This window comes from Mytilus trossulus, chromosome 14 (assembly GCF_036588685.1).
Source record: "Mytilus trossulus isolate FHL-02 chromosome 14, PNRI_Mtr1.1.1.hap1, whole genome shotgun sequence".
In the NCBI taxonomy this organism is placed as follows: domain Eukaryota; kingdom Metazoa; phylum Mollusca; class Bivalvia; order Mytilida; family Mytilidae; genus Mytilus; species Mytilus trossulus.
Genome location: NC_086386.1, coordinates 81,263,861 through 81,288,210, shown reverse-complemented (window position 1 = coordinate 81,288,210; position 24,350 = coordinate 81,263,861). Strand labels below are relative to the sequence as shown.

Genomic DNA, 24,350 nt, shown 5'->3' with positions numbered 1-24,350 from the left:
TCATACGAATTTATTGATTACATTTGCAGCCTACATAATATAGAGATTGATTATCAAGGGAGTAACCATTAAACTTTAAAAGGGGAAGGGGGAGGTGTGTTGTTTTTTTGTCTGAGTCAGAATTTATTTATTTTTCTCGACGCTAATCCCTATATTATTTAAACTATTATTTTCTTTTAAAAAATTACACTTTATATTATATAATGTGCGTGTAGAAACCTTCATTCAGGCTTCTGCTTGATCACAATTTTTTTCCACATCTTATTTGGGATCTGAATATTCGTAAAGACTTTTAGGGAAAAAAACATAACCCTCCCTTTTTGAAGTTAAATGGTCGTTCCCTAATCCAATGATTAAATCATAAAGCGAGTTACATTAAACAATAACTGGTCCGTCGCCTATATACTTTTGTCTCTTACCACACGACAGAAAGTATTTGAAATTTGACCGGAACCTGTTACAGTTATAAGCATATAAAAATGGATTTATTGCCGATTTAAACCATAATAGCCACGTACATGTTTCAAAAACCGGCACACTTACACACGTCCTACAAAATGAATATATGACTATAGCAATAGCATATGGAAGCCACGCACACACATACACAACAGTCAATATTGCGAGAGATTTAGCCGCCTTTTTACCATGACGTGTGTGGAATATTACTTTGGAACGTAGGCTGTTTCTTCGATGCAAATGTACAAAATTAACACTAGTTGCGCATGCGTGAACATCATTGATTGACGCAGATCTAGACAAAGTGGAGTCCCGGCTGTTGGAAAGTGAAGATAAATTACTTAGCTCTTCTCTCCTTGAAAGTAATTTTCTTATTTCCCAAAATATAATTGTATTCAATATAGTCAATATCACAAATGGAATTGGAAATGCTACTATAGCCACAACTACTGTGTAGGCGTAATTATTTCGATACTGTACTTCACAGTCATCTATAGGTACAGAATTCTCCCCTGTCCAAATGTCCCAAAACAGGGTCGCTGGACCATTTAAAACTAATGCAATAATCCAAGCGGCACCACTTCGTATATAAGCATTCCTTCTAGTCTGATCTTTATAATTCCTGGACCAGTGTTTTAGGAAAATATAACGATCAAAGCTAATTAGAATCATCACTTCTAACGACACGGAGGTAAATATTAAATCCAGTAACAAATACGCCTTGCAGAACTGGTATCCGAATATCCAAACGCTATCATCTAAAGTATATGCTAGGTATATCGGCATACTAATAGTCCCGATCAGGAAATCGGCAATAGCGAGATTTAGTATGTAAATATTGATTGATTCATGTAACTTTCGGTCCCGTATGAACGAGATTATCGTAAGTATATTCCCAATTAATGTAATCACTATAACAGGAACTATCACTATTCCTGCTATTACAAGAAGTTCCCGTGATGCAGTGTCTCTATTGTCTAGTACGTCATTGGTAGTATTGTATGTTGTAATGTTGGCATACATCGTTTTTTCTCGTGCGACTGTAGTAGTTACACGTTGTTTACTTGGGAAATCCGTTATATGCATTATTGTGTTTGTTAATCCGGAAGAAGTTTCACTCATCCCTGTTTCTCTGAAAAAGAAAATTAAATCTATTATGCATGTAATACATATACATGCAGGTGATAGTTTGAGAATAATGCTAGGATATTGATGCTGAATGTTTTCTTATAAATGTGCATGCATCACCTACAAAAAACACCTAGCTATTAACTGCATATTGTGTATTCACCCAAACAGAAGTCGAGATAAGATAGTATTACCTGTTTTAGTAGTTAACTTTAAAAATGTTTTAAATTTTGACATGTATTCAATAATACGACTAGGTTACATCGACTTTTATTTACATTTCTCATTATAAATATCTAGATTTATCATTTATTAACATATTGTTTTTCAAATCCTTTAAGGAGTCTCGTGTTGAGATTTAATTATCCGTGGTTTTAAAAAGAAAGACATGATTTATAGTAATTTGTTCTTGTCTTTTAAGGTAGACAATACGAATAAATCAGACTTTAAAGAAGATAAATACCATCAATGTCTCTATTACCCTCAATATTTAATCTGTAGAACGTTATGACATAAAAACATCGCATAATTAATTAGGGTTCTTGCCCATTTCAAATAGTTCCGTCATAGCGCTGATGTATTTTTGTTTCATAGCTACTATCATTCAGTGACGGACAAATACGAAACTGTTCAATAGTACATTCACCTTGAAGTTTTAGTACCGTAAAATACAACTTTCAAGGTCAGACGTCGGGACTTTCATCATGCAGTCATGCGTAGACAGGCATAATGTACATGTACGTCTGCGTTACAGAACATCATGCAGTGACGAACAAATACGAAACTGTTCAATATATCTGTACCTTCAACGATCGACTTAAGAAGAGCTAAAAAATATCTTTCAATGTCAGACGTCAGGACAGTCACCATTATACGTGGACGGGTACATTGTACGGCTGGTTTCTATATATGCTTGATTTAGGCTTAACATTAGGGACAGTGGTAAATAATAAATAATGCCAAGTTTATTTTCTTGTCTCATTTCAAGCATTCCTTATAAAAAGGTTTATTCGGCCAGAAAAATGGCGCATTGCCAACGAACTTGTGATGGAGACCACGCAAATTTCAGTATTTTTTTCTAATAACATTTACAACTACTCTTGTATCACGAGCACTCTTTGTACTTTTTTTTTATATATAAAAAGAATAAGAATACAACTGTCACACTTGCACTATCATTTCTATGTGCAGTGGACCGTGAAATTACAATAAAAACTCTAATTTGACATTTAAATAAAAAAAAGATCATGTCATAAGGTCAAAAACTACCTTGATTATTTTTAAACCTGAAACCGGACTGAAGGACGGACGAACGAACAGACACACAGACCGAAAAATGTAAGAGAGACATACAAAGGTGTTTTATTATGATTTCGATTTTTCTTGTTTATTCAAAAAAAGACATGACAATTACAAAATGTACAAAGGACTGCTATTTGCTCATTCTACTTTGAAGCAAGTACATTCTTATAATTACATTAGCATATTTTGATTGGAATAACAACGATTGTTCGTCATACTAAAATTCACCTTCATATCCCAATGAAGTTTAAAACTCATAATGACACGTACTATCACAAAAAAGTGCACAGATTATTTAAAGAAATAAATGATAAAAATCAATATTTCAGTAGCATAGCGAAAAAGTGTAAGAATAAGTAATGAATGCTACTTTTATTAATTTCATCGGGTTGTAAAAGCGTTGACCGTGCGCACATATTTAGAATAAAGCCGTGCTTCATGCAAGTTGTACTTTGGTCAACGCATTTACACCTTAATCATTCAGAGCATTCAATCCTTAATTAAATCTAACTTGCTCGCTTTATGTTATTCATTAGAAAAAATATTCATTCGGAATAATTTAATATTTTTCAACTTTGTAAAAATATTCTTCAGATAAAAATGACTTTCCAGTCTTTTTTTTTCTCTTGTGCATGATGTTGACACGTAATATTGTCACAAGAACGACAAGGATACATATTATATAATTTGCTACATCAATTTTTTCACTCTACTTTGAAACAAGTACAAATGTACATGCTAGTAAAAGAACAACGTCAGATAATCTTACCTGGCGTCTCTATGTTATCCTCCAGAAAATATATTCATGCGGAAATAGTTGATTACATTTCAACTTTTAAAAATTTCCCAAGATAAAATTGAATTATTTCCCTCGTGCATGATGATAAGAAGTAATGTTATTACATGAACGATAAAGATGCGTATACATAATATGATTCCATGTACGTTAACATCCCTGAACGGCAATACAGTTACTGTACTTACATTGTACTTATAGAAAAAAAAGTATGTAACAAGATTAAGAGGCGCTAGATCTTTATAATAGCAGAGTAATAAGATTAGAGCACTTCTATGTAATATTTCACAGTTTACATTTACAAGTGACATAACGTCTGTAACTAAAAATTATCAAGCGTTCCTCCAAACGTCATATTTGGCAACTTTCAATATCTTGTGGGTTTTCCCCCATTGAGACCCCCAATTTGAAAGTTTGAAAGTTTGAAAGAGCAATTTTGTCCATAATTTTGAATAAAACAATCAATTGAACCATTGGATATGGATTGTAAAAGTATGAAAAAGCAAATCAACATCATAAAAATACATTTGAAGTCCCCTGTAAAAGTTTTATAGAACTTTGAGAGCCAACTTGCACGTAAAACCCCCATGGCCATTTTGAAATGTTGGCAGCTAGGTATTAAACTTATAAATTTCAGAACGTGAAAATCTGTCGAAAAGTGAAGACTTTGGGGCGCTTTCAATACACCGAGTATTTCAATATCCCCTATCGCACAGAAGACAAATAAAAAAATCAATACTTATTTATTTTTACGTCTACTGGAATCCTTCGGTAAGAAAGGTCATGTGGATTAAAAGTGCAACGTCTTTACATTAAAAAAGGTCAAAATAGGAAACGGTTTACCCAATATATGTGTCTTAAATAAGTCCCGGAATCCTGCTTTGTAGTTGTGCGGGTCGGCAACTTCAAACAATATAAATATAATCTTTGGCATAGCAGATCTAGAATTAAAGTTTAACATTTCAAATCTTTAAATATCTCGTTATCAATTAAATACATTGACAACCTAAATAAATATGATTGTGCTCTATTACAGCTGCTAATCTACACTTTTATAACCGTGTAACCCCCTGTACACAAGTATCCTCCATTACAAAAAAAAATCGACATAATTGGCCCGATAATTTTAGCACATCTTATTTTAAATTTATGGTAATACCATGTAATATGCGTTGACGGAAAAGGGATATACATTCAACTACCGTCATGTCACCAATACATGTATATCATTTACAACTTTTCTCGTTCGTATATTCAAGAAATATTTACCACTGGACGTTTAGCAGAAATCCATCAGCCCCATCACACAAAAAATAATCATACAACTGATGTGTAGAACAGTATAACGACATAAGTCATGAAATGTTATCCATATTATTGAATTAAAGGTCAAGTATACAATAGTGGACATTTGGATGAATGGTAGGGTTATTACGTATTTACTAAATATACTACACGTGTGTCAATAATTTAAACATAGAAGAGTAAAATCATAAAAAAATAGTTCAATTTTACCTTAAATTGCAAAAAGGGCATCACTCTAGTACAAAATCATCCATAGTAAAGTATATTTCACAATCAGTGATCATCAGTTAAAAGCTGATGATAAAATTAAAGGAAGTACATTCAGTGCATATTTACGTGAACTCGTGCTGACCCCGCAACATAATTAACCAATTAGAAATAGGTAATCCAATCGTGCACTGGTAATTAGTTAAAATTCTCTAATCGTGAAAACAGGAAAGCAGGTTAAATCATTTTATTCATCAAAAGCGTTGTTTCTTTTTTGTTGTTGTTGTTGCTGGGCATGTACTGATTTTGTGCCATCAAAGGACACATCAAATCCTTTGTTTTATGAATAACTTATTTCAACGATATAGCTTTTGATTAAGTTTGACAAATATGACCTACTGACCAGAACTTACACAAAAAATATACAGTATAAATACAGAATTAATTTTCTCTGCTATTTATAATGATTTTAATCAGATGTTAATTCAGCAATACAAACGGTTTTATTGGCAACTCTTTTTCTTGCATGCGAAAATAAAATCATGTTTTATTAAGTTGATACTAATAACGCTTTCGATATACTATCTATTTCTAAAGCACAAAACTCATGCAAAATAGTAGATTGGTGCTGATACAGATATAAAAAAAAACTCCGTCAAGAGTATGAGAGTACGTATAATACATGCAATGTTTAACATACATTTTAAAAGACCATATAATAAACTTTAAAGTAAGATCAAATGATACACGCTGATTTAAAAAAAAATATGTTTCAGATATAGCAGTTATAAATATTTGATAAACACGTCTTAAAAATCCTACAAGAAATATATGCTTAAAGAGCGCTTTCAATATCATTTTACGTATAATTCATATTTCCGAAAGGGCATAACGTCTTTTAAAAGGTCAAGGAACAGGAAATTGTCTATGTCACAGATTTTGGTACATACTTAGTCATATAACTTTGACTTGTTACACTATAACTGAAACTCGAAAACATAATGCATTTATCTCTTTAAGTGTCTGAAATATTAATGATGACTGTGTTCTTTCAAAAGAGGTAAAAAGAAAGAACATGAATAAGCGAAAAATAACTTACTTAAAGGACATGGTATGATAAGGGCCGTTTTTGGCCCCCCTTTTTCCAGAATTTTTAAACTTTAAAGTTGAAACACATCACGCTTGTGTTATGAACTTCAGTATCTGTTCGTCCCTGTAGAACCTTATTTTTAGATGTTATGTACTCAAATATGTTCAAACTTGGACCTTAAAAGGGCTAAAACGACGAAAAGTGTAAGAAATCTACAATTTTGTCATGTTCGGAGACGAAATTTGACATCAGCGCCAACGTAGACCATCTTGAAATTTTGAACCATCAACTGTACTCTTCTGTATCTTTCCCTAAATAAAATATCATGGTGGTCTACGTTGGCGCTCATGTCTAAAAATTTGAAAAATAATCCGATTGTTTACATTATTTTGGCAAGTCATTGTAATACGTCATAGGGAACGGCACGGGTAAGAAATTATTCCGGGATACATAATCGATCAGAATATCACGTACTTATAACGCCGTATCCAGTCACCAAGACATGTCACTCTCTTAAAGAAATATGTTGTTCGTGAAATTAGACCCATGTAAATCAAAATAGTCTAATACTGTGCAGCCAAATACAGAGTTGTGTCCCTTGAAATAAGATGAATTAATTTTTATTCATTATTATTTTCAAATATTCAACGAAATCTTACAAACGAATTTCATAATAAATTCACAATATATTCAAACTCTTGTTGTAGTCCTGAAGAAAATCATTCATTTGAACTTATATATTTTGCACTTTGAAGTTTGCTATATAACCATCTACAGAAAAATCATGAGATTTATGTATCCTATCTATTTCGTGAAACATTCTTCTATAATGGAATGCTTGAAAGTAAATAAATGTGCATTGGCCATACAATAGTACATTCTTAAACGGAGATGTAAAAATATTAGTACGACTTGATGACAGACCTTAATTTATTATACAGTACGAATCTAATACGTTATGTATCAGAGCACAGAGCAGTCAGTACTGAATCCAAAGTATGAAATGTAATTATAAACATAATTTCATGTGAAGAGCAGTTGATACCCAAATTAAGTTAACTACGCTTATACTATACTGTAAATTATGTGTTCCAGCATTTTCATATATCGGTACGCTAATGACTTTTCTTATATATGTGTCAGAGCACTCTTTTGACAAGCTGTAACCATAAAATAAAAGTACACATGTAGCATTCAATTGACTCGGATCGTATTCCTATTTGGATTTTCAAATTAAACATGCTATAGCGAAATTACTTTTAACAGATTTTACTTTTTAATGTCGAGCGCGTTCGTTCATTTAGATATGTCCGTCCGTCCATCCATCCATCTATCCATCCGTCCGTTTGTTTCTGTCCGGACATAAACGTCTAATTATCTCCTTCAGTTTTTGACCTAAAAAGCTTTTTATTTATAATAAAGGTGTGTATGTCTACAGGGTTTTGATTTTTTTTTAAATTTTCTTTTAATGTCCGTTATATTGACACATTTACTTTTTGGTACAAGCTATATACATGATATATATTTAGAGTCGGTTACATATGCGGAATTAGGGGAGGAGGAGGGGGCCCGGGCCCCCTTTTGAGAAATTAAATGGTTGCTTATATAGGGAATCACTGAAGTGTGACAAAATCGGTCCCCTCTTTGGCAAAGAGTGGGCCTGGATCCGCCACTGGGTTATCCTACAGTTTTTGAGATACAGCTTTAAAAGCTTTATTGTACACATAATTGAAGCATGCATTGCCACCGGATTTTTATACTTTTCAAATATTCTAAAAATGTCAGGCTTTTGGACTTTGTCAATATTTCTTGCTTCTTAAAAAAACAATTAGGGTAGTTGCTGAATATTCACCAAAAACGGTAGTTGAACTTGTTTTCCCTCTCACATGCTAAATATATTATAGTGTATATTTGTTTAGGGGCCAGCTGAAGGACGCCTCCGGGTGCGGGAGTTTCTCGCTACATTGAAGACCTGTTGGTGACCTTCTGCTGTTGTGTTTTTTTATTTTGGTCGGGTTGTTGTCTCTTTGACACATTCCCCATTTCCATTCTCAATTTTATTGAAGACTAAATTGCAAGACTAGTACTACAGTTAAATGTCCCTAATGCAATAAATAAGATTTTTTTAGTAATTTCAAATATTTATTCAATACCAGAAAGGTAGAACTTGGTGACTACTACAGCCGACATCATTGAGTGTGAAGTCGAAGGTAATATCAAGTTAGTTTGCTTGTTAGATGAACCATAAAGTCATTGTTAGGTCAGGTTAACTACCCACCTTTAAGAATATACTACTCCAGCAGATTACCAATCATTCTATCTAATGGACTATGCTACTTCGAAAAGAGGGTAGTAATCCTGACATAATAATGACTTCACGGTTCAGCTAACAAGCAAGCTTACCAAAGACTATACCCTGGCTACACACGCAATGAAATCGGCTGTAAATCTTGAAAATTGAAACCTTTTGGCTGGACATTCAGAATGAAAATAATAAATAGATCAACATTGAAAGGAGAAATTAAGGTTGAAAACGAGTGCACCCGTACGAGCAGGGGTCGAACTCACAACTTCAGTGTTCATTAGCTAGTAATTATAGAAGTAACTTCTTAGACCACTCGGCCACCTAAACCCTTTAATGATCTTTAATAAAGTATGTCTACGTTTCTTATCAAATTTAAATGTTTTGGGGTATAAAATACTACTTACCAATAACTGTTTCATTAAAAAAAGCATAAAATTTTGGATAAGATAAGAAGATGTGGTATGATTGCACATGATTCTATACACCGGCGATCAATGTGCTAATTTCAGGATATATATAATAGAAATAATATATTTGTAGAGTAGCTTGAAGATGTTCATGCCTCTTTCGTCCACATATCTTCATGAGTTTTTATCGTCTTAAACCCTGACCTCATCGAAAACTTTGAACTTTGTTTTCAGCATTTCCTTCTTTAAAATATTGTGTTAAGTGTTAACTAGTTCACAGTGTACGATTCTTGAAGTGACAAACAACGGCATAGTACAGGCTATACATATTTGCTATACATACTGTATAAATCTGATACTGAATCTTCAATAGTAGTTTTAATCCATCTGAGCTTTTTTATGGTACCGGTAATCATTATGTAAATGTTAAATGTTATATTCAAAACTTTTACTATTATTTATAAATTATAAGTGTGCCACTTCTAGTATAACTTGAAGTTTTTTATGCCTGATTTATGCACATTATGTTTTCCGGTCTGTGCGTCCATCTGTTCGTTAGTCCATTTATCCTTCCGCCCGTCCGTCTGTGCGTCCATCTGTTAAAGGTTTTTTTCGAGGTTATTTTTAATGAAGTTGAAGTCCAATCAACTTAAAACTTAGTACACATGTTCCGTATGATATGATCTTTCTAATCTTAATGCCAAATTAGAGATGCTGCCCCATTTTCATGGTATACTATACTGGGGACACATTCTCACATAATTTGTATTTATGTTGGGTTTTTTTTATTAAAGAGACCAATTCATTGATAGCTATCTTTTATTTAAAAACTAAAATTGAGAATGAAATGGGGAATGTGTCAAAGAGACAACAACCCGACCATAGAGCATACAATAACTAAAGGCCACCAATAGGTCTTCAATGCCGCGAAAAACTTCTACTTCTGAGGCATCTTTCAGCTGGTCCCTAATCAAATATGTATATTAGTTCAGTAATATTTGGCGTCATACTAAACTCCGAATTATACACAAGAAACTAAAAGTAAAAATCATAAAACACTTACAGAGGTCAGAGGCTCCTGACTTCTATGCTGCCGGGTTAAATCTTTTTTTTTGAGATCTCAACACTGTTTTTGGTAACAGCATATGATTTTTATTATTAACTTCATCAAGATATAAATATGATACCAAAAACAAAAATAGGGTCACCAACAGGTCTTCAATGTAGCGAGAAATTCCCTAATTACTCTAATTTGTACAATTAAAAATATTTTTTTTCTGTAGTTCAATTTGATTTCTATCTTTTTCGGGTGTTGCTAAGCAACATTTTGGTTGCTATGGTCAATTTCATTTTCTTGAGAAAAAAATAATGATGACTCAGACATCATATATACGAAAGAAAAGTCATTTACGGTAGCTAAATCTTTAAATATTGCTATATGTATACCTCATATAGCCGAAATTACAAATTTTTGAACCGTTGCTAGGGAAAATATTTGTTGCTAGGTTGTTGCTAAGCATTTTTTAAGCTGGAATTGAAGTGACTTTTCCTTTGCAAACTCAAGTTATTGTTAAACAAACAATACTATTTTGAATTATGCTAATGTGTAATGAGAAAGCAATGCATATGTGATAATTTGGCTATTTATTAAAACCGTTGCTAGGCAACCTTCCTTTCACCGGAACATAAAAAAATCATAGTTTTTAAGAGTTTCTATCCTAAGGCTATCAACGATGTATATATAAACTTATTTATGAAGGGGGCCAAAAACGCCTCTTATCATACCTTGTCCTTTGTCTTAAGGGTGTTCTCTTGTCATGTTTTGGAATTTTTCTTTTCATGAATATTTCACATGTATATGTATAAGCTGTTTGAAAAAGTCTCATAAACTTTTTGTTATTTTTTATAGTTTTTGAGAACATAAACTTTTCAATGTGAAAGCTATGTAGAACCAACAGAGAACTTTTTCCCGCCAAAATTTCAATGGCTAATATCTCGGAAATATTTGCAAGCACACGGACCCTATATATTTGTTCCACTCTTTTGAATACTTTATTAATCCCCTATCAATATATTTTAGTGTTATGAAAAGCTTGTTTATTTTGAAACCGGGAAGCGAACTTCCTTAAATCGATGATAAAATTTATTTCTACTCCATAGATTTTTCGAAAAAAAACTGTTAGTACATGTACATGAACATGAACATGCATTTCCGTTTAAATGATGTAAAATAATCATGGGATAACGGACTTCAGATTTATGACATTAAACAATCCGTTAAAATTAATTGGTAGTAACAAATGTAAAAAATCGACGTTCTACGGCCTATAACGTAAGGAAGTTGTACGAAGTTCACAATTTGGAAGCAGCTGCAATCGTCTTTGTTGCTTTAAAGTTGTGTTTTCAATAAACCCTCATTGTCAATTTTTAGATGTCAGTCAAGATGTTAGATAGATGCGTTATTTTGTTAAGTCAGATAGTTAGACAATATACGTATAGTGTCTTGAAATATGAAATTTATTTGTATGAGGCTTCTAAACGGGAAAATGCGAGGTTCTACCGAGTATTTTCCCGTTTCGTGCCGAATACAAATAAATTTCATATTTCAAGACACTATACGTATATTGTGTTTATACTGAAATCGAAAAAAAAAAATGAAAATTTGAAAAAAACATGTAACAAAAATTGTTAAAAAAAGTGTTTGGAATTTCCCTCTTGAGGTACCATTTTGGGGTATTTCCCTATGAGCGTAGTCCAGGTGGTAAGACATTGGCGTATTAGGGAATTAGAAAGGGAAAATGAACTTAATAACATTTGATAAACATGATATATAAATAACCAATTTGAAGACATAATAGTTTAAATTGAAAAAAGTTTGACCATTGTTACTTTACGTTGTCATGGTCGTGAAGTGATGTAGTTGATGAAATACAATAAGGAGGTGGGGCTTATATGTCAGTTGGGGTCATTGACGTATAAAGCTAACGTTTATACGTATAGCTTTATCTGTACAGTAAACTAGCTGATTGCAGTATAACATCATTTATATAGTGGAAAGGACATTACTAACCTTAAGTTCATGTATGAAGGCAGCCTCAAAAGAATAAAGGAACAAGTAAGCAAGAAGAGGGATACACTTGGTTCCCATGGGAATGCCGATAGTTTGTTGACAAACATGTCCTTACACTCCCAACACATTTGTTATATTCGGTAGACTTTGAACAAGCAATCGGCATTCCTTTGAGGATCAACTGTGCTACACTTCTTGACGAATTGTTTCTTTCTCTCTATATATAAGGCATACTTAATTCATTTGTACGTGAACTACTCAGGCAAAAAAGAAGCTATGCTATCCTGTAACTTCACCATCCGCTTTTTCAATCATCTCCTCTCACTAAGTTATTTTGTCATAGGTATAGAAAAATGTGGTGTGAGTGCCAATGAGACAACTCTCCATCCAAATAACAATTTATAAAAGTAAACCATTATAGGTCAAGGTACGGCCTTCATTTGGAGCCTTGGCTCACACCGAACAACAAGCTGTCTGTGTCTTTTTGGAGCTTACAATAAGGTATGGGATTTGTTTATTGTTGAAGATCTCATGATGACCTATATTTTGCCTACTGTAAGCCATTTGATCTCTGGTGAAAAGTTGTCCTATTGATAATCATACCACGTTTTTTATGTTTATAGTTATATTGTGAATTTTCGGCTCTCCCTTGACATCATTTGCGAATATGGTCTCGAGGAAACGATGATAGTCCGTCGGAAGGGGACGATAAATGGCTGACCCGTGTTAAGAGAGACCCATATCTCTTGCACGTTAAAGACACCCTTGTAGATGTCGAAAAAGAGCAGGCTAATACCACTACAAGGCTGCACTCGCACCCGCAAAGTGGAAAGGGATTAATATAAGTTGCAAAACTTGTTTCCAAATCCACTATGTATATAGAAATCCATTATCAAAATCACACCAAACTAAAACCATCTGAGGTAGCAAATGAAGAGTAGATACAGTATAAGTCCATGAAATGTCATTTAAATTATTGAATTAAAAAGTCAATTTAAGTCAATTTAACGAGAATGGACCTTGGGATTAATGGTAGGATACTTTATGAAAATAATATAAGTGTAGTCATCTCAGTGTGATAAATACCAGAAGTAAAATGAACCTCAAGTTTATAAATAGTTTTGTATTATCCAAACGTTGAATGATCACGCATTTATTTTAAATTAATGTGTCAACCATCCTTTATTTAGAAAATCGTGTACAGCGGCAAATTATTTTGTTTAAAAAGCCGCCATCATCATCTGAATTTATTAGCTAATTTTAATAAAAATTTTGTCTCTCGATTTTTCGTGTCTATAATACTATATGTAGATATAGGAAGATGTGGTGTGAGTGCCAATGAGACAACTCTCCATCACATAACAATTTAAAAAGTAAACCATTATAGGTTAAAGTACGGCCTTCAACACGGAGCCTTGGCTCACACCGAACAACAAGCTATAAAGGGCCCCAAAATTACTAGTGTAAAACCATTCAAACGGGAACACCAACGGTCTAATCTATATAAACAAAACGAGAAACGAGAAACACGTATATATTACATAAACAAACGACAACTACTGTACATCAGATTCCTGACTTAGGACAGGTGCAAACATTTGCAGCGGGATTAAACGTTTTAATGGATCCAAACCTTCTCCCTTTTTCTGAAACAATAGCATAACATCACAACATAGAAAAAAACATACGATAAAATATCAATTGGCAGACTTAACTCAATCAAAAAACGTATGATTACACAATGAACGAATAAATTTGATCTGCGATATCTGAATACAAATGCATATCTGTTTCTCAAAGACATTTCATGACGCAAGAATACTTTTGTACATCTTATACTATATACGATACATGTACGTGTGCGTAAACTGCTCTCTTAAACAAGTAGTATAGTTAAATAAAACTTCGCAAAATATTACACAATCAAAACATTTTGTTCAAATATTTCAATTTGCAAGAAATATTGCACTAACAAGAGTTTACGTCAACTTTTTTTCCATACAATTGACAAAAGAGTTCAGTGCAAAATATTTAAGGATACCTATATTTTTCCACAATATTTAACCATAATAAAGAAAAAAACTGTGTCGGGTCCTTGTAGTGCGATTCTTAACAAATAATAAACTATGATAAAAAGTGACGAAATAATCAGTCTGGCATTTGCCCCCCCCTTTTGTGTGCAATAACTAAATAACTAGGAGGTGTTACGGGAGTTTGTTCATAGCCAACACTATCACTACCGGGATTCCTCTCCACCATATTGAGATTGTGGTACTTTCAGTTACCATCATCCGCTTGTCAACAGTGACTATAGAGTACTTTCATGCAAATCCGAGCTTTAATTCAAACGTCAATCTTGAGGGACACATATAATATTTTATATCATTAAAAGTATTAGTATTATTTGCTTTATATTATTGCAACATACGGTCGATATCAAATCAGTCATTTAAACAACTCTCAAACATTTGTCTCTATAAAAACAAAACAAGTGAATTAAGCATCAGGTTACACCAAAGTGGAGTGTCGCAAAGTGACTAGTTTAACCGAATTCATATCAATTAATTTTTTTATGCACCAAGTTATCAGGATAAATGACAATGCGACACAAATATTCTGCTTCTGAAATCGATGAACAGCAGACTAAAATATTGTTCATTTCCGTCATTATCGTTATGCTATTGTCTGTTACTAGAGTAATTCAATAATATCATTTACAACAATTCTCTGTATAAATTCTGAAAATAATAAAAGAGATACATTCACCTTTTAAATGGTTAATCAACGTACACATGCAATATTCATAGTGTAGGAAAATTTCAAATGCAATATTTGAGCTTTTGAAACAGAAAAGCATTACTCGCGGACTCAAAATGCGAACCTCAATGACGCAATCAATACATTTTGTTAATATCACATCTAGTATTATGGACACGAAAAACTCGAACCGTAATGAAGACCCCAAATTCCACCTTCTAAGTACTGGTAAATGGTAACTTGATTACACCCGCTCGCTTGCAACAGAAGCATATATAATACATTGTTTTTTTACCAGGATATTAAAATCGTCAAGTTAACGTGTTTTTGATCATTTTATCAGTCAACCCGTATTCAATTTGTGTAGTAGAAAGATGGATTACAATTTATATTTTCGTTTTATTATGACATTAATTTTTTAAGAGGAAATTCATTTTCGACTTAAATATGCACATCCTCCAAAACTGTAAGATCTATGCAGTTTTATTTCTGACAGACATGTACACTTATGTTATCTCAATTTGCTAATTTTAAATTTTAAGATGAAAAACCCAAATGTGCATGGTTGATGTCAAATAAACAACCTATTAAAGTTAACTATATAAAAAAAAAGTTAAATACTTGAATTTGGACTAAAAGAGTATAGTATATGTCATTTGTACACTTTAATTGGCTGGTAAGGTTAACTCATGCTATTGAAGGCTATATACAGATGACTCGTGCACAATCAATTTCAGTGGCGAATTAGATCCCATATCGTAACATGGATCAGACACAGGTAAACTATAAAATGTATAGAGGAGTATGGTAGTCAGTGATGTTTACATCAAAGTAAAAGTTGATAAAACGGTTTGAGTCTTGTTTATCGCCGCAAATGAATTCTACAGATTTCAAATTCTAAAAGGCGCAAAAGAAGTATTGGCGCAGTTATATTGAAGCTCAAATGAACTCATTTCGTGCTTAAATATATATTAACCATGTATGCCCTCAGTGCATTATACTTGTAATTGGTCCGTTCCTTTGGACGACATAATTGGCAAGTATTGTATTGTATTGTACGAAGACCAAACAATGGACGTACGTTACAATTTTTTTCCTTTCACTTGCTTTGTTTTCATACAGTTGTTAACTAACCTATAGAAGTTGTTTGCCTTTGGAAAAATCTCAAACAATGAGTGTAATCGGAAAACATTTACTATCATTGTGTGTTTATACTCCCATAAGGTTTGTTTCTGCGTTCTTGTCTTACCGCATTTATGTAGTTACTGAAAAAATATTTGAATTTGCAAGAAGTATTGCTCTAACAAGAGTTTAGTACGTCAAATTTTTCTCCATGCAATTGACAAAAAAGTTCAGTGCAAAATATTTAAGAATTCCTATATTTGTCTACAATATATAAAATAATGTGTTGAGTCCTTGGAGTGCGCTTCTGTCTTTGATGAAAAGGTACGAAATATGAAGTCTTGCATTTGCCTTTCTATACAATACTCTAAGTAAATAACTAAGAGGTTCTACGGGTGTTTGTCTACACTACAACTGTTGGCAATCGGATGGTGGTAAATGAAGTTACCACAATTCCAATATGGCGGAGGGGAATCCAGGTAAGATATTTCCCACTTTATTTCTTTTTTTTACATACACGTGGCTAACATTTCTCATTCATTAGGCCCCTCATGGGGGGGGGGGGTCCTAGTTATCACATAATTACCATTTTTTTGCCAATATAATCACATAATCATTAAATATTTGCTATCTTTAGTAATCAAATAATCATAAACTAAAAATACAGTCCTAGGTAATCAAATAATCATGAAATATTTGGCTTAATAATCAAATAATCATTAAAAAAAACGGCCAAGTAATCACATAATCAAAAACCCCATGAGGGCCCTCAGTCATCATTTCGTTATTAACATTTGCAATGAGTCTGTGAAATATTAAGAAGTAAACATCTTTTCTGGATTCCTCTCCGCGATATTGAGATCGTGGTATTTTCAGTTACCATTATCCGCTTGTCAACAGTGACTTTAAAGTACGTTCAGGCAAATCTGAGCCCAAATTCAAACATAAATCTCGAGGGACACATATAATATTTCATATCATTAAAAGTACATTGTATAAGAATTATTTGCTTTATAACAACATACGGTCGATATCAAATCAGTCATTTAAACAACTCTTAAACATTTGTTTCTATAAAAACAAAACAAGTGAATTATGCATCCAAAGTGGAGTGTCGCAAAGTGACTAGTTTAACCGAATTCATATCAATTAATTTTTTTATGCACCAAGTTACCAGGATAAATGACAATGCGACACAAATATTCTGCTTGTGAAATCGATCAACAGCAGACTAAAAGATTGTTCATTTCCGCTATTATCGTTATGCTATTGTCTTTAACCAGAAAAATAGAATAATTAATAATATCATTTACCGTATTTCTTTGTTTAAATTCTGATAATAATGATAGAGATACATTTAACTAGTGGTTTATTAACGTATACTTATACAATATTAATAGTGTAGGAAAGTTTTAAATACTTGGGCTTTAAAACAAGAAAAGCAAAGCTCGCCGAGCTAAACTACCGTTTAGATTTTCCAACGATGTACGAATTTGTTTATCGTGTAATTTGAAATTGAGATGAAACATATAATTCACCCTCCCGTATCCAAATCGTTGTTGAATGAAATTGGCATGACTTAAAACGCGAACCGTAATGAAGACCCCAAATTCAACTGTCGAGGTAAACAGTAACTTGATTTCACCCGCTCGCTTGCAACAGAAGCATAATACATTGTTTTTGTACCAGGAGATTTAAAACTTCTAGTCTACGTGTATTTGATCATTTTATCAGCCAACCCGTATTTATGTAGTAGAAAGATCGATTGCAGGATAAATGTACATCATTTTAACAACAAAAACAATCCCTGGCATAACGAATTTTCAAATGTAGTATATTTCATTTTTTTGTACAAAAATTAATAGTTACATTTGAAATTACCGATTATTATAGTTTTATTGACGTATATACGATTATGATATATGTCTTTTGACTTGGTACGAATGATCATAATTTCCAATCTGTAGATCCATGCAGTTTCATTTCTGACAGACATGCACAGTTGTATTATCTCAATTTGCTCATTTTAAATTTTAAGATGAAAACCCAAATTCGTATTGTTGATGCGAAATATACATCCTACTAAAGTTAACTATATAAAAACAAATTGTTTTAAAATACTTGAATTGGGACTAAAAGAGTATAGTATAGCTCATACACAGGTAAACTAGTTCGTATTATACATGTATAGTGTTATTAACTGTTTCTGTACTGGCACTGGTACAGATTCAAGGTATACTGTATAATATTGACCTGAAACACGTATACCCGTATGACGTCTCCAGTATGACACATGCCGTTTTGGTAGTATTAGAGCTGTATTAATCGTATTATTTCATAAAAAGGAGTAGGGTAGTCAGAGAAGTTTAAATCTAAGTAACACCTAATAAGCTCGTGTGATGCTTGTTTATGGCCGAAAATGAATTCTACAGATTTCAAATTCTAGGGGGAGCAAAAAAAGTACTAGCGCAGTTATATTACGGCTCTATTAGACTCATTCCGTGCCCAAATATATATTGAACATTTATGCCCTCAGCTTGTTATACTTGTAAATTGGTCTGTTCCTTTGGACGACATAATTGGCAAGTATTGTATTGTATTGTACGAAGTCCAAACAATGGACGTACGTTACAAAATGCTGCTTTCACTTGTTTTGTTTGTATACAGTTGTTAACTAACCTATAGCAGTTGTTTGCCTTTGGAAAAATCTCAAACAATGAGTGTAATTGAAAAACATTTACTATCATTGTGTGTTTATACTCCCATAAGGTTTTTTTCTGCACTTTTGTCTTACCGCCTTTATGAGTACAGAGAGAAAATGGAATTCGATCGATTTTTTTCAATTTTCTTTTGTTATTATAAAAACACAGAATGTCTGTAATTACTTAAAATGATGGTATGAAAGTTAATAAAAATGTTTCTCAATTTTCACATTATATCTAACCGAAAAAAAGACTTACCTTAAAATTCAATGTTCAGCATTGAAAATATGGATTGTATGGTTTACCCTTCAATAATTTAATTGACAACCACGATGTGATGCATTACGTATGAGGTTTAGGAACATTAGGATACATAATTCATTGTTTTTATCTATTTTTCAGGAATCATCAAATCACTGAGTGGTTGAGCTTCAGTAATGTGGGATTACTGTACCATCAGATTGCATAATACATTATTGGATCTTTAAAACCGTAATATCGTGATTATTTATGACGTACATAAGAGGAAAAAATTGTTTAAATTATTTTTAATGGTATCTTATACTAAGCAAATTGCAATTTTTCAATATTTTTAAAGTTTTGTCGCAAAAAGTAAAATCACAAAAATACCGAACTCCGAGAAAAATCCCAAACGGAAATTTCCCTACTCAAATTGCAAAATCCAAAGCTCAAATACATCAAACGAATGGATAAGAACTGTCATATTCCTGACTTGGTATAGGCATTTTCTTTTGCAGAAGATGCAATTACTTAATGAAACAAGCATCAAAACAGACATTATCTCTTGTATCACATATTTATCATCGACTAGTGTACTTTAAGAACTAGCGATAAAGGATACTACAGATTAAGTGGGCTCCATATCTTGACTTACATCTACAAATTGACAATGAGGGTCGGTTGAAAACAAAACTTTACGACAAAAGAGATGATTTTAGCTTTCCAATTGTGAACTTTCCATATCTAAGTAGCAACATTCCAGCAGCACCTGCATACGGGGTATATATCTGCTAATTGATACGATATTCCCGTGCTTGCATTTCCTATCATGCTTTTCCTGATAGAGGGTTGCTGCTAACAAGGAAGCTATTAAACCAAGAGTTCCAAATGGTGAAGTTGAAATCATCCCTTCGTAAATTTTACGAGTTGGTTGACCGTTATGGAATAACCGTTTCACAAATAATATCGGATATGTTCCTTACGTCGAAACTACAATCCCTTTCCCTTTCATGAATGTGACCTACCGAATTAGACTATTTACCTGATTTGATATCACATAAGCAACACGACGGGTGCCACACGTGGAGCAGGATCTGCGTACCCTTCCGGAGCACCTGCAATCACCCCTAGTTTTTGGTGGGGTTCGTGTTGTTTATTCTTTTGTTTTCTATGTTGTGTCATGTGTACTATTGTTTGTCTGTTTGTCTTTTTCATTTTTAGCCATGGCGTTGTCAGTTTTTTTTTATGAGTTTGACTGTCCCTTTGGTATCTTTCGTCCCTCTTTTAAGGCAATCGTACACATTATTTAGGAATTCAATTGGAGTGTTCACATTTGTCAACCATACATATCGTATCGTATCGGATCATATCGTATCTATAGAAAAGAAAGAGAGAAAGAGAGAGAGAGAGAGATACTTGTGCATTTATATATATTTGACCGTGACATTAAATAGATTCAGAAAGAGATACTTTTTGATGTGCTATTTTTAACATAATTCAATTTACCCAAATAATCCTGAACTTATATTCTAAATATATGAGTAAACAAGCCAAGCCGATTTTTAAAAAAATGGTTGTGCTTAGGAGCATTAGTTTAACCGGATATGCCCTTTGTCATTCCAGACCAAATGAACTCAGCTCTGGCATTTGACTGGATTCGCTTTTACTCAAACTAAAGATAAGAACCTGTTCGTCTTAATTCCAGAACAGCTGTTCTAAGCCGTTGCATTTGGCTAGGCCTCGTTCATGCCCTAATTTCCTTTGTAGTGTAGTGTAGTATACGTTTACTGTATATTATTCTTTGTTTTTCTTAAAGCTTTTTTTTCTCTGTTTGTTTTTGTTAACTGATGATTTTTAATTGCCCTTGGTACGCTTTCTCTGATTTATAGAATTGAGATAAGACCTTATTTTTGAATAATACTAGCCAAAACTTACACCTGTATGTCGTTCTTTATCATGATCAATTTTCAAATAGGTCTTCAATGGAAAAAAACCACCAAATCTTTATATCCGCATAAATGGATGAATCATGTCTTCGAGTGCAGCAGATGGAGGGCTCAATACACCGGCGAGACAAACCAAAGACTTGAACATTGGTTTTCACTTCTAGTATTTATGTCTTATGTTCAAGTAAGAAAAAGACTACGCGATGTTGTCAGAAAACTGTCACAGTAACCCGATTCTGTGGCATGACTACCCCGAATCATTCGAATTACATGTAACTCATTGCAATTGCTGATTAACATGTCGGTCCTATATAAGATACTGTATTCAATTCACATATAAAACTTGTTATATTTGCCACTGGAACTTAATAACGAAACGGGTATATGCACCTTCATGCTCTTTTTTATTCGTTAAGGGATGATTGCTACTCTGTTCAAAATAACAAGCCTTTTACAAGACTTTAAATGAATAGTATCTAAACAAAATAATTAAAAAAGCAGAAAAAATAAGTGTTCTTAGTTTCGAAATATACACCATTAAAAGTTTTGCGGAACATAATTTTTTCTAGATTGTTCATACATATAACATTTGCACCTTTTTTCTTTCAAATATAATGAAAAAATACCTATGGGTTTTATAAGATTTCCCAAGATAACATTTTTAACTACAGTGAAATCTGGGTAAACCGAACCCTGATAAAACCGAATTTCAGTTTAAACCGAACAATTTTCAAAGTCCCACAAAATTTCCCTATCAATTGACGTTAATCTAACCTGAAAAAACCAAACCCTGTCAACACCGAATTCCGAACGCTTTTAGAAGGCTCGTTAGTAAATTTGTATATAAAAATTACCTGTCAAAATCGATCGATAGCAATCAAAACAATAAAATATAATAATTATTTGCATGATTTAATTAAACAAACCGGGATGACAGAGTATCCCCCAGGGTATTTTAGGTTAATGAACTTGTGATTTGTTATTACACACTAATTAGCATGTATGTGTCCATTATAAAGGGATTTTTTTTTATAAAGAAACGTTCAACTGATCAGCTACCCCAATCGCCCATAATGACAAGAAAGGAACTTTCCCTCAGATCAATTAAATACACCTTACTCAAATAATTACGGCCACAACACCGTAACTGCCATTCTGTAGCTAAACTATTTAATTAAATAATAGTTTCAAAGTCTTTCACTGGATTAGAAGTCGTGCAACACAACGAGGTCAATGGATTTCGATTGCTGGATTCCCTTTAGAGGCCCTATATATTTGATTCGTATGCTCCCGAAGACTGTCGTTAGCTATTTAGCAACGATAAAGTCCGAGAATAAACTGGACCCCTGTTGCTGTTTCACTCTTATCGTTTGCCGAAGTAACAATCAGTTGGTGACCAGTTTAGTCCGAGAACTCGTGTGTACAATGACGTTCCCGATTTAATTACGGAATCGTCATTCGACAGTGACTGTGAATCTGAATTGGTCAATGAATTAACGGATGAGAAAATAATTATAAATATCAAAATCGCTTCAGGTCGGACATTTCACAAAGAGGAGCGTGATTGACGGAATGGCGTTTGATTTTGAAACAACAATGTAGCAATACGTCTATCTTCATCTTTTTTTTTTCCATTTACATCTAAATCAACACAAAAATAAAACTGTCGTCTGTTGTGTCACCTATTATCCCTTGTCAGTTAATACCAAAATTATTTTGGTGTCGACTTCCGTTTACCTCTACAATCCGAACACCTGTGAAAACCGAACAAAACACAAAGTCCCGTGGGTGTTCGGTTTGGACAGGTTTCACTGTATATGTAATCAAATTCTTGAAAGAAAAGTAGGGGTTAATGGGCAATATTTTTAATAGCCCTACATGGTTAAAACCAGAGGATTCCGATCATCTGGCAAATTTTGTAAACAAGAGAAGAAAAGATCTCTAAATCAACTGACAGTGTTAAAGTATTCTCCCTTAAATTATTGAACTAGTAAGTTTGATTTTGAAACACAGTACATTTCTTCCATTAGTAACAACCCGACAGGAGGCATAAGATTATTATTGCTATACATATAACCCAAATCCTGATTCAGAATATCCTCTGATCTGATAAACACCTCTGTTAAGATTGTCGTGAAGTCTTTTTATAACAAAAATACAAAAAGTTTATATGAATTTTTGTGTATTACATGTAAAAAAGCATGTATTATGGATTATGTAATATCACAAAAAAATATTAAATAAATTTAATGGAAGTTAAGAAAATCTATATGTGTAAAATAGTATCGTGTAACAGGTAAAATGGGATATAATATTTTAATCAATGCTTGCAAGTATATAACTTATCAAATTATCTGTCAAACGTACAACGTACATCTTCAAATGAAAATAAATGACCTCTAGAGTGGTTAATCTGATGAGTGAAAAATTCCAACAGATCATATTTACATTTAAACTTGCCATTGTTGTTTGCTAAAATATTGGCAAAAGATCGAAAAAAACTGACAACGCCATAGCTAAAAATGAAAAAAGACAAACAGACAAATAATAGTATAGAGGACACAACATAGAAAACAAAAGACTAAGCAACACGAACCCCATCACAAACTATCGTCATGATTGCTTCATTTATATTTAGCTACATGTTCTTAGAGGAATTAGAGGCAAGGATCGATCTAAACCAACAAATGTTAGAAATTTACATCATCAATTTCTGAACGATCAAATACACTATTATTCCAAGAATTGAAAAAGGGTATTAAGCATGTAGAGACTACTTATACGTAGACAAGATGTTGTAGTATTATATAAACGACTTACCTAATGTTGTGATGTGCTTCGTTACTCACAAAGGTACACGTTTGGGGATAAAAATAACACTATTATATGCGTTTTTCAATGAAACGACCTACAAATTGCACAATGTTATATAAATCAACGTTAACTGTATTCCCATATGTAATAGCTGCAAGTACAAGTTAAAATATTATGACGATAAAATGCTTAAAGTAATTAATTTTATGTTATTTATAAAACAATGAAGACACTTTGTACTGTACACATTACATTTACTATACAATAAACCTACATCTAACGCTAAACTGTCGCTGAACGATCTTGCTGCAGAGGGTGACCAGCAGTATGGCACATATAGCTGTTTAAATAAACAATTATAGCAAATATGATAAACTGAAACTTCCATTGAACAAACAAAGAGTTTTATTCCAAACTATTAACTTAAAATGATTTTAGCATGTGTTTTTTGTTAATAGAGAAGTCAATCAAATTGATTGCATTTAATTTACAAGGTATTTTAGAAGGAAGAACTCTTTTGAACTTATTATCTTTTCTTAAAGCATTATTACGTTTGTAGATTTCATAATTCATTTTCTATTTTCGTCTTTCGTTAAGTGCATGTTTTGGTGTTTGCCATTGCCTAGATAGTAATATAAGTATCATATAAATAATTTCATGGTATATTGTAATTTACTGACTTTTCAGCTTTTGCCCTATT

General features: G+C 32.8%; 1 protein-coding gene across 4 annotated transcripts; it reads right to left on the bottom strand.

Annotated features, from left to right (window-relative positions):
- Positions 1 to 277: 277 nt before the first annotated feature.
- Positions 278 to 23,765, bottom strand: LOC134696694 (muscarinic acetylcholine receptor M5-like). 4 transcript variants are annotated; one of them, XM_063558615.1, is made up of 2 exons: positions 23,657 to 23,765; positions 278 to 1,591 (listed from the first exon to the last, which is right to left on the bottom strand). In XM_063558615.1, exon 2 carries the CDS (start codon positions 1,579 to 1,581, stop codon positions 376 to 378), a length of 1,206 nt encoding a protein of 401 aa, XP_063414685.1. In that variant the 5' UTR covers positions 1,582 to 1,591; positions 23,657 to 23,765; the 3' UTR covers positions 278 to 375. The 4 variants fall into 4 exon arrangements, with proteins under 4 accessions (XP_063414685.1, XP_063414682.1, XP_063414686.1 ...); XM_063558612.1 differs by lacking the exon at positions 23,657 to 23,765 and adding an exon at positions 18,909 to 19,146; XM_063558616.1 differs by lacking the exon at positions 23,657 to 23,765 and adding an exon at positions 5,201 to 5,287.
- Between the last annotated feature and the right edge of the window lie 585 nt (positions 23,766 to 24,350).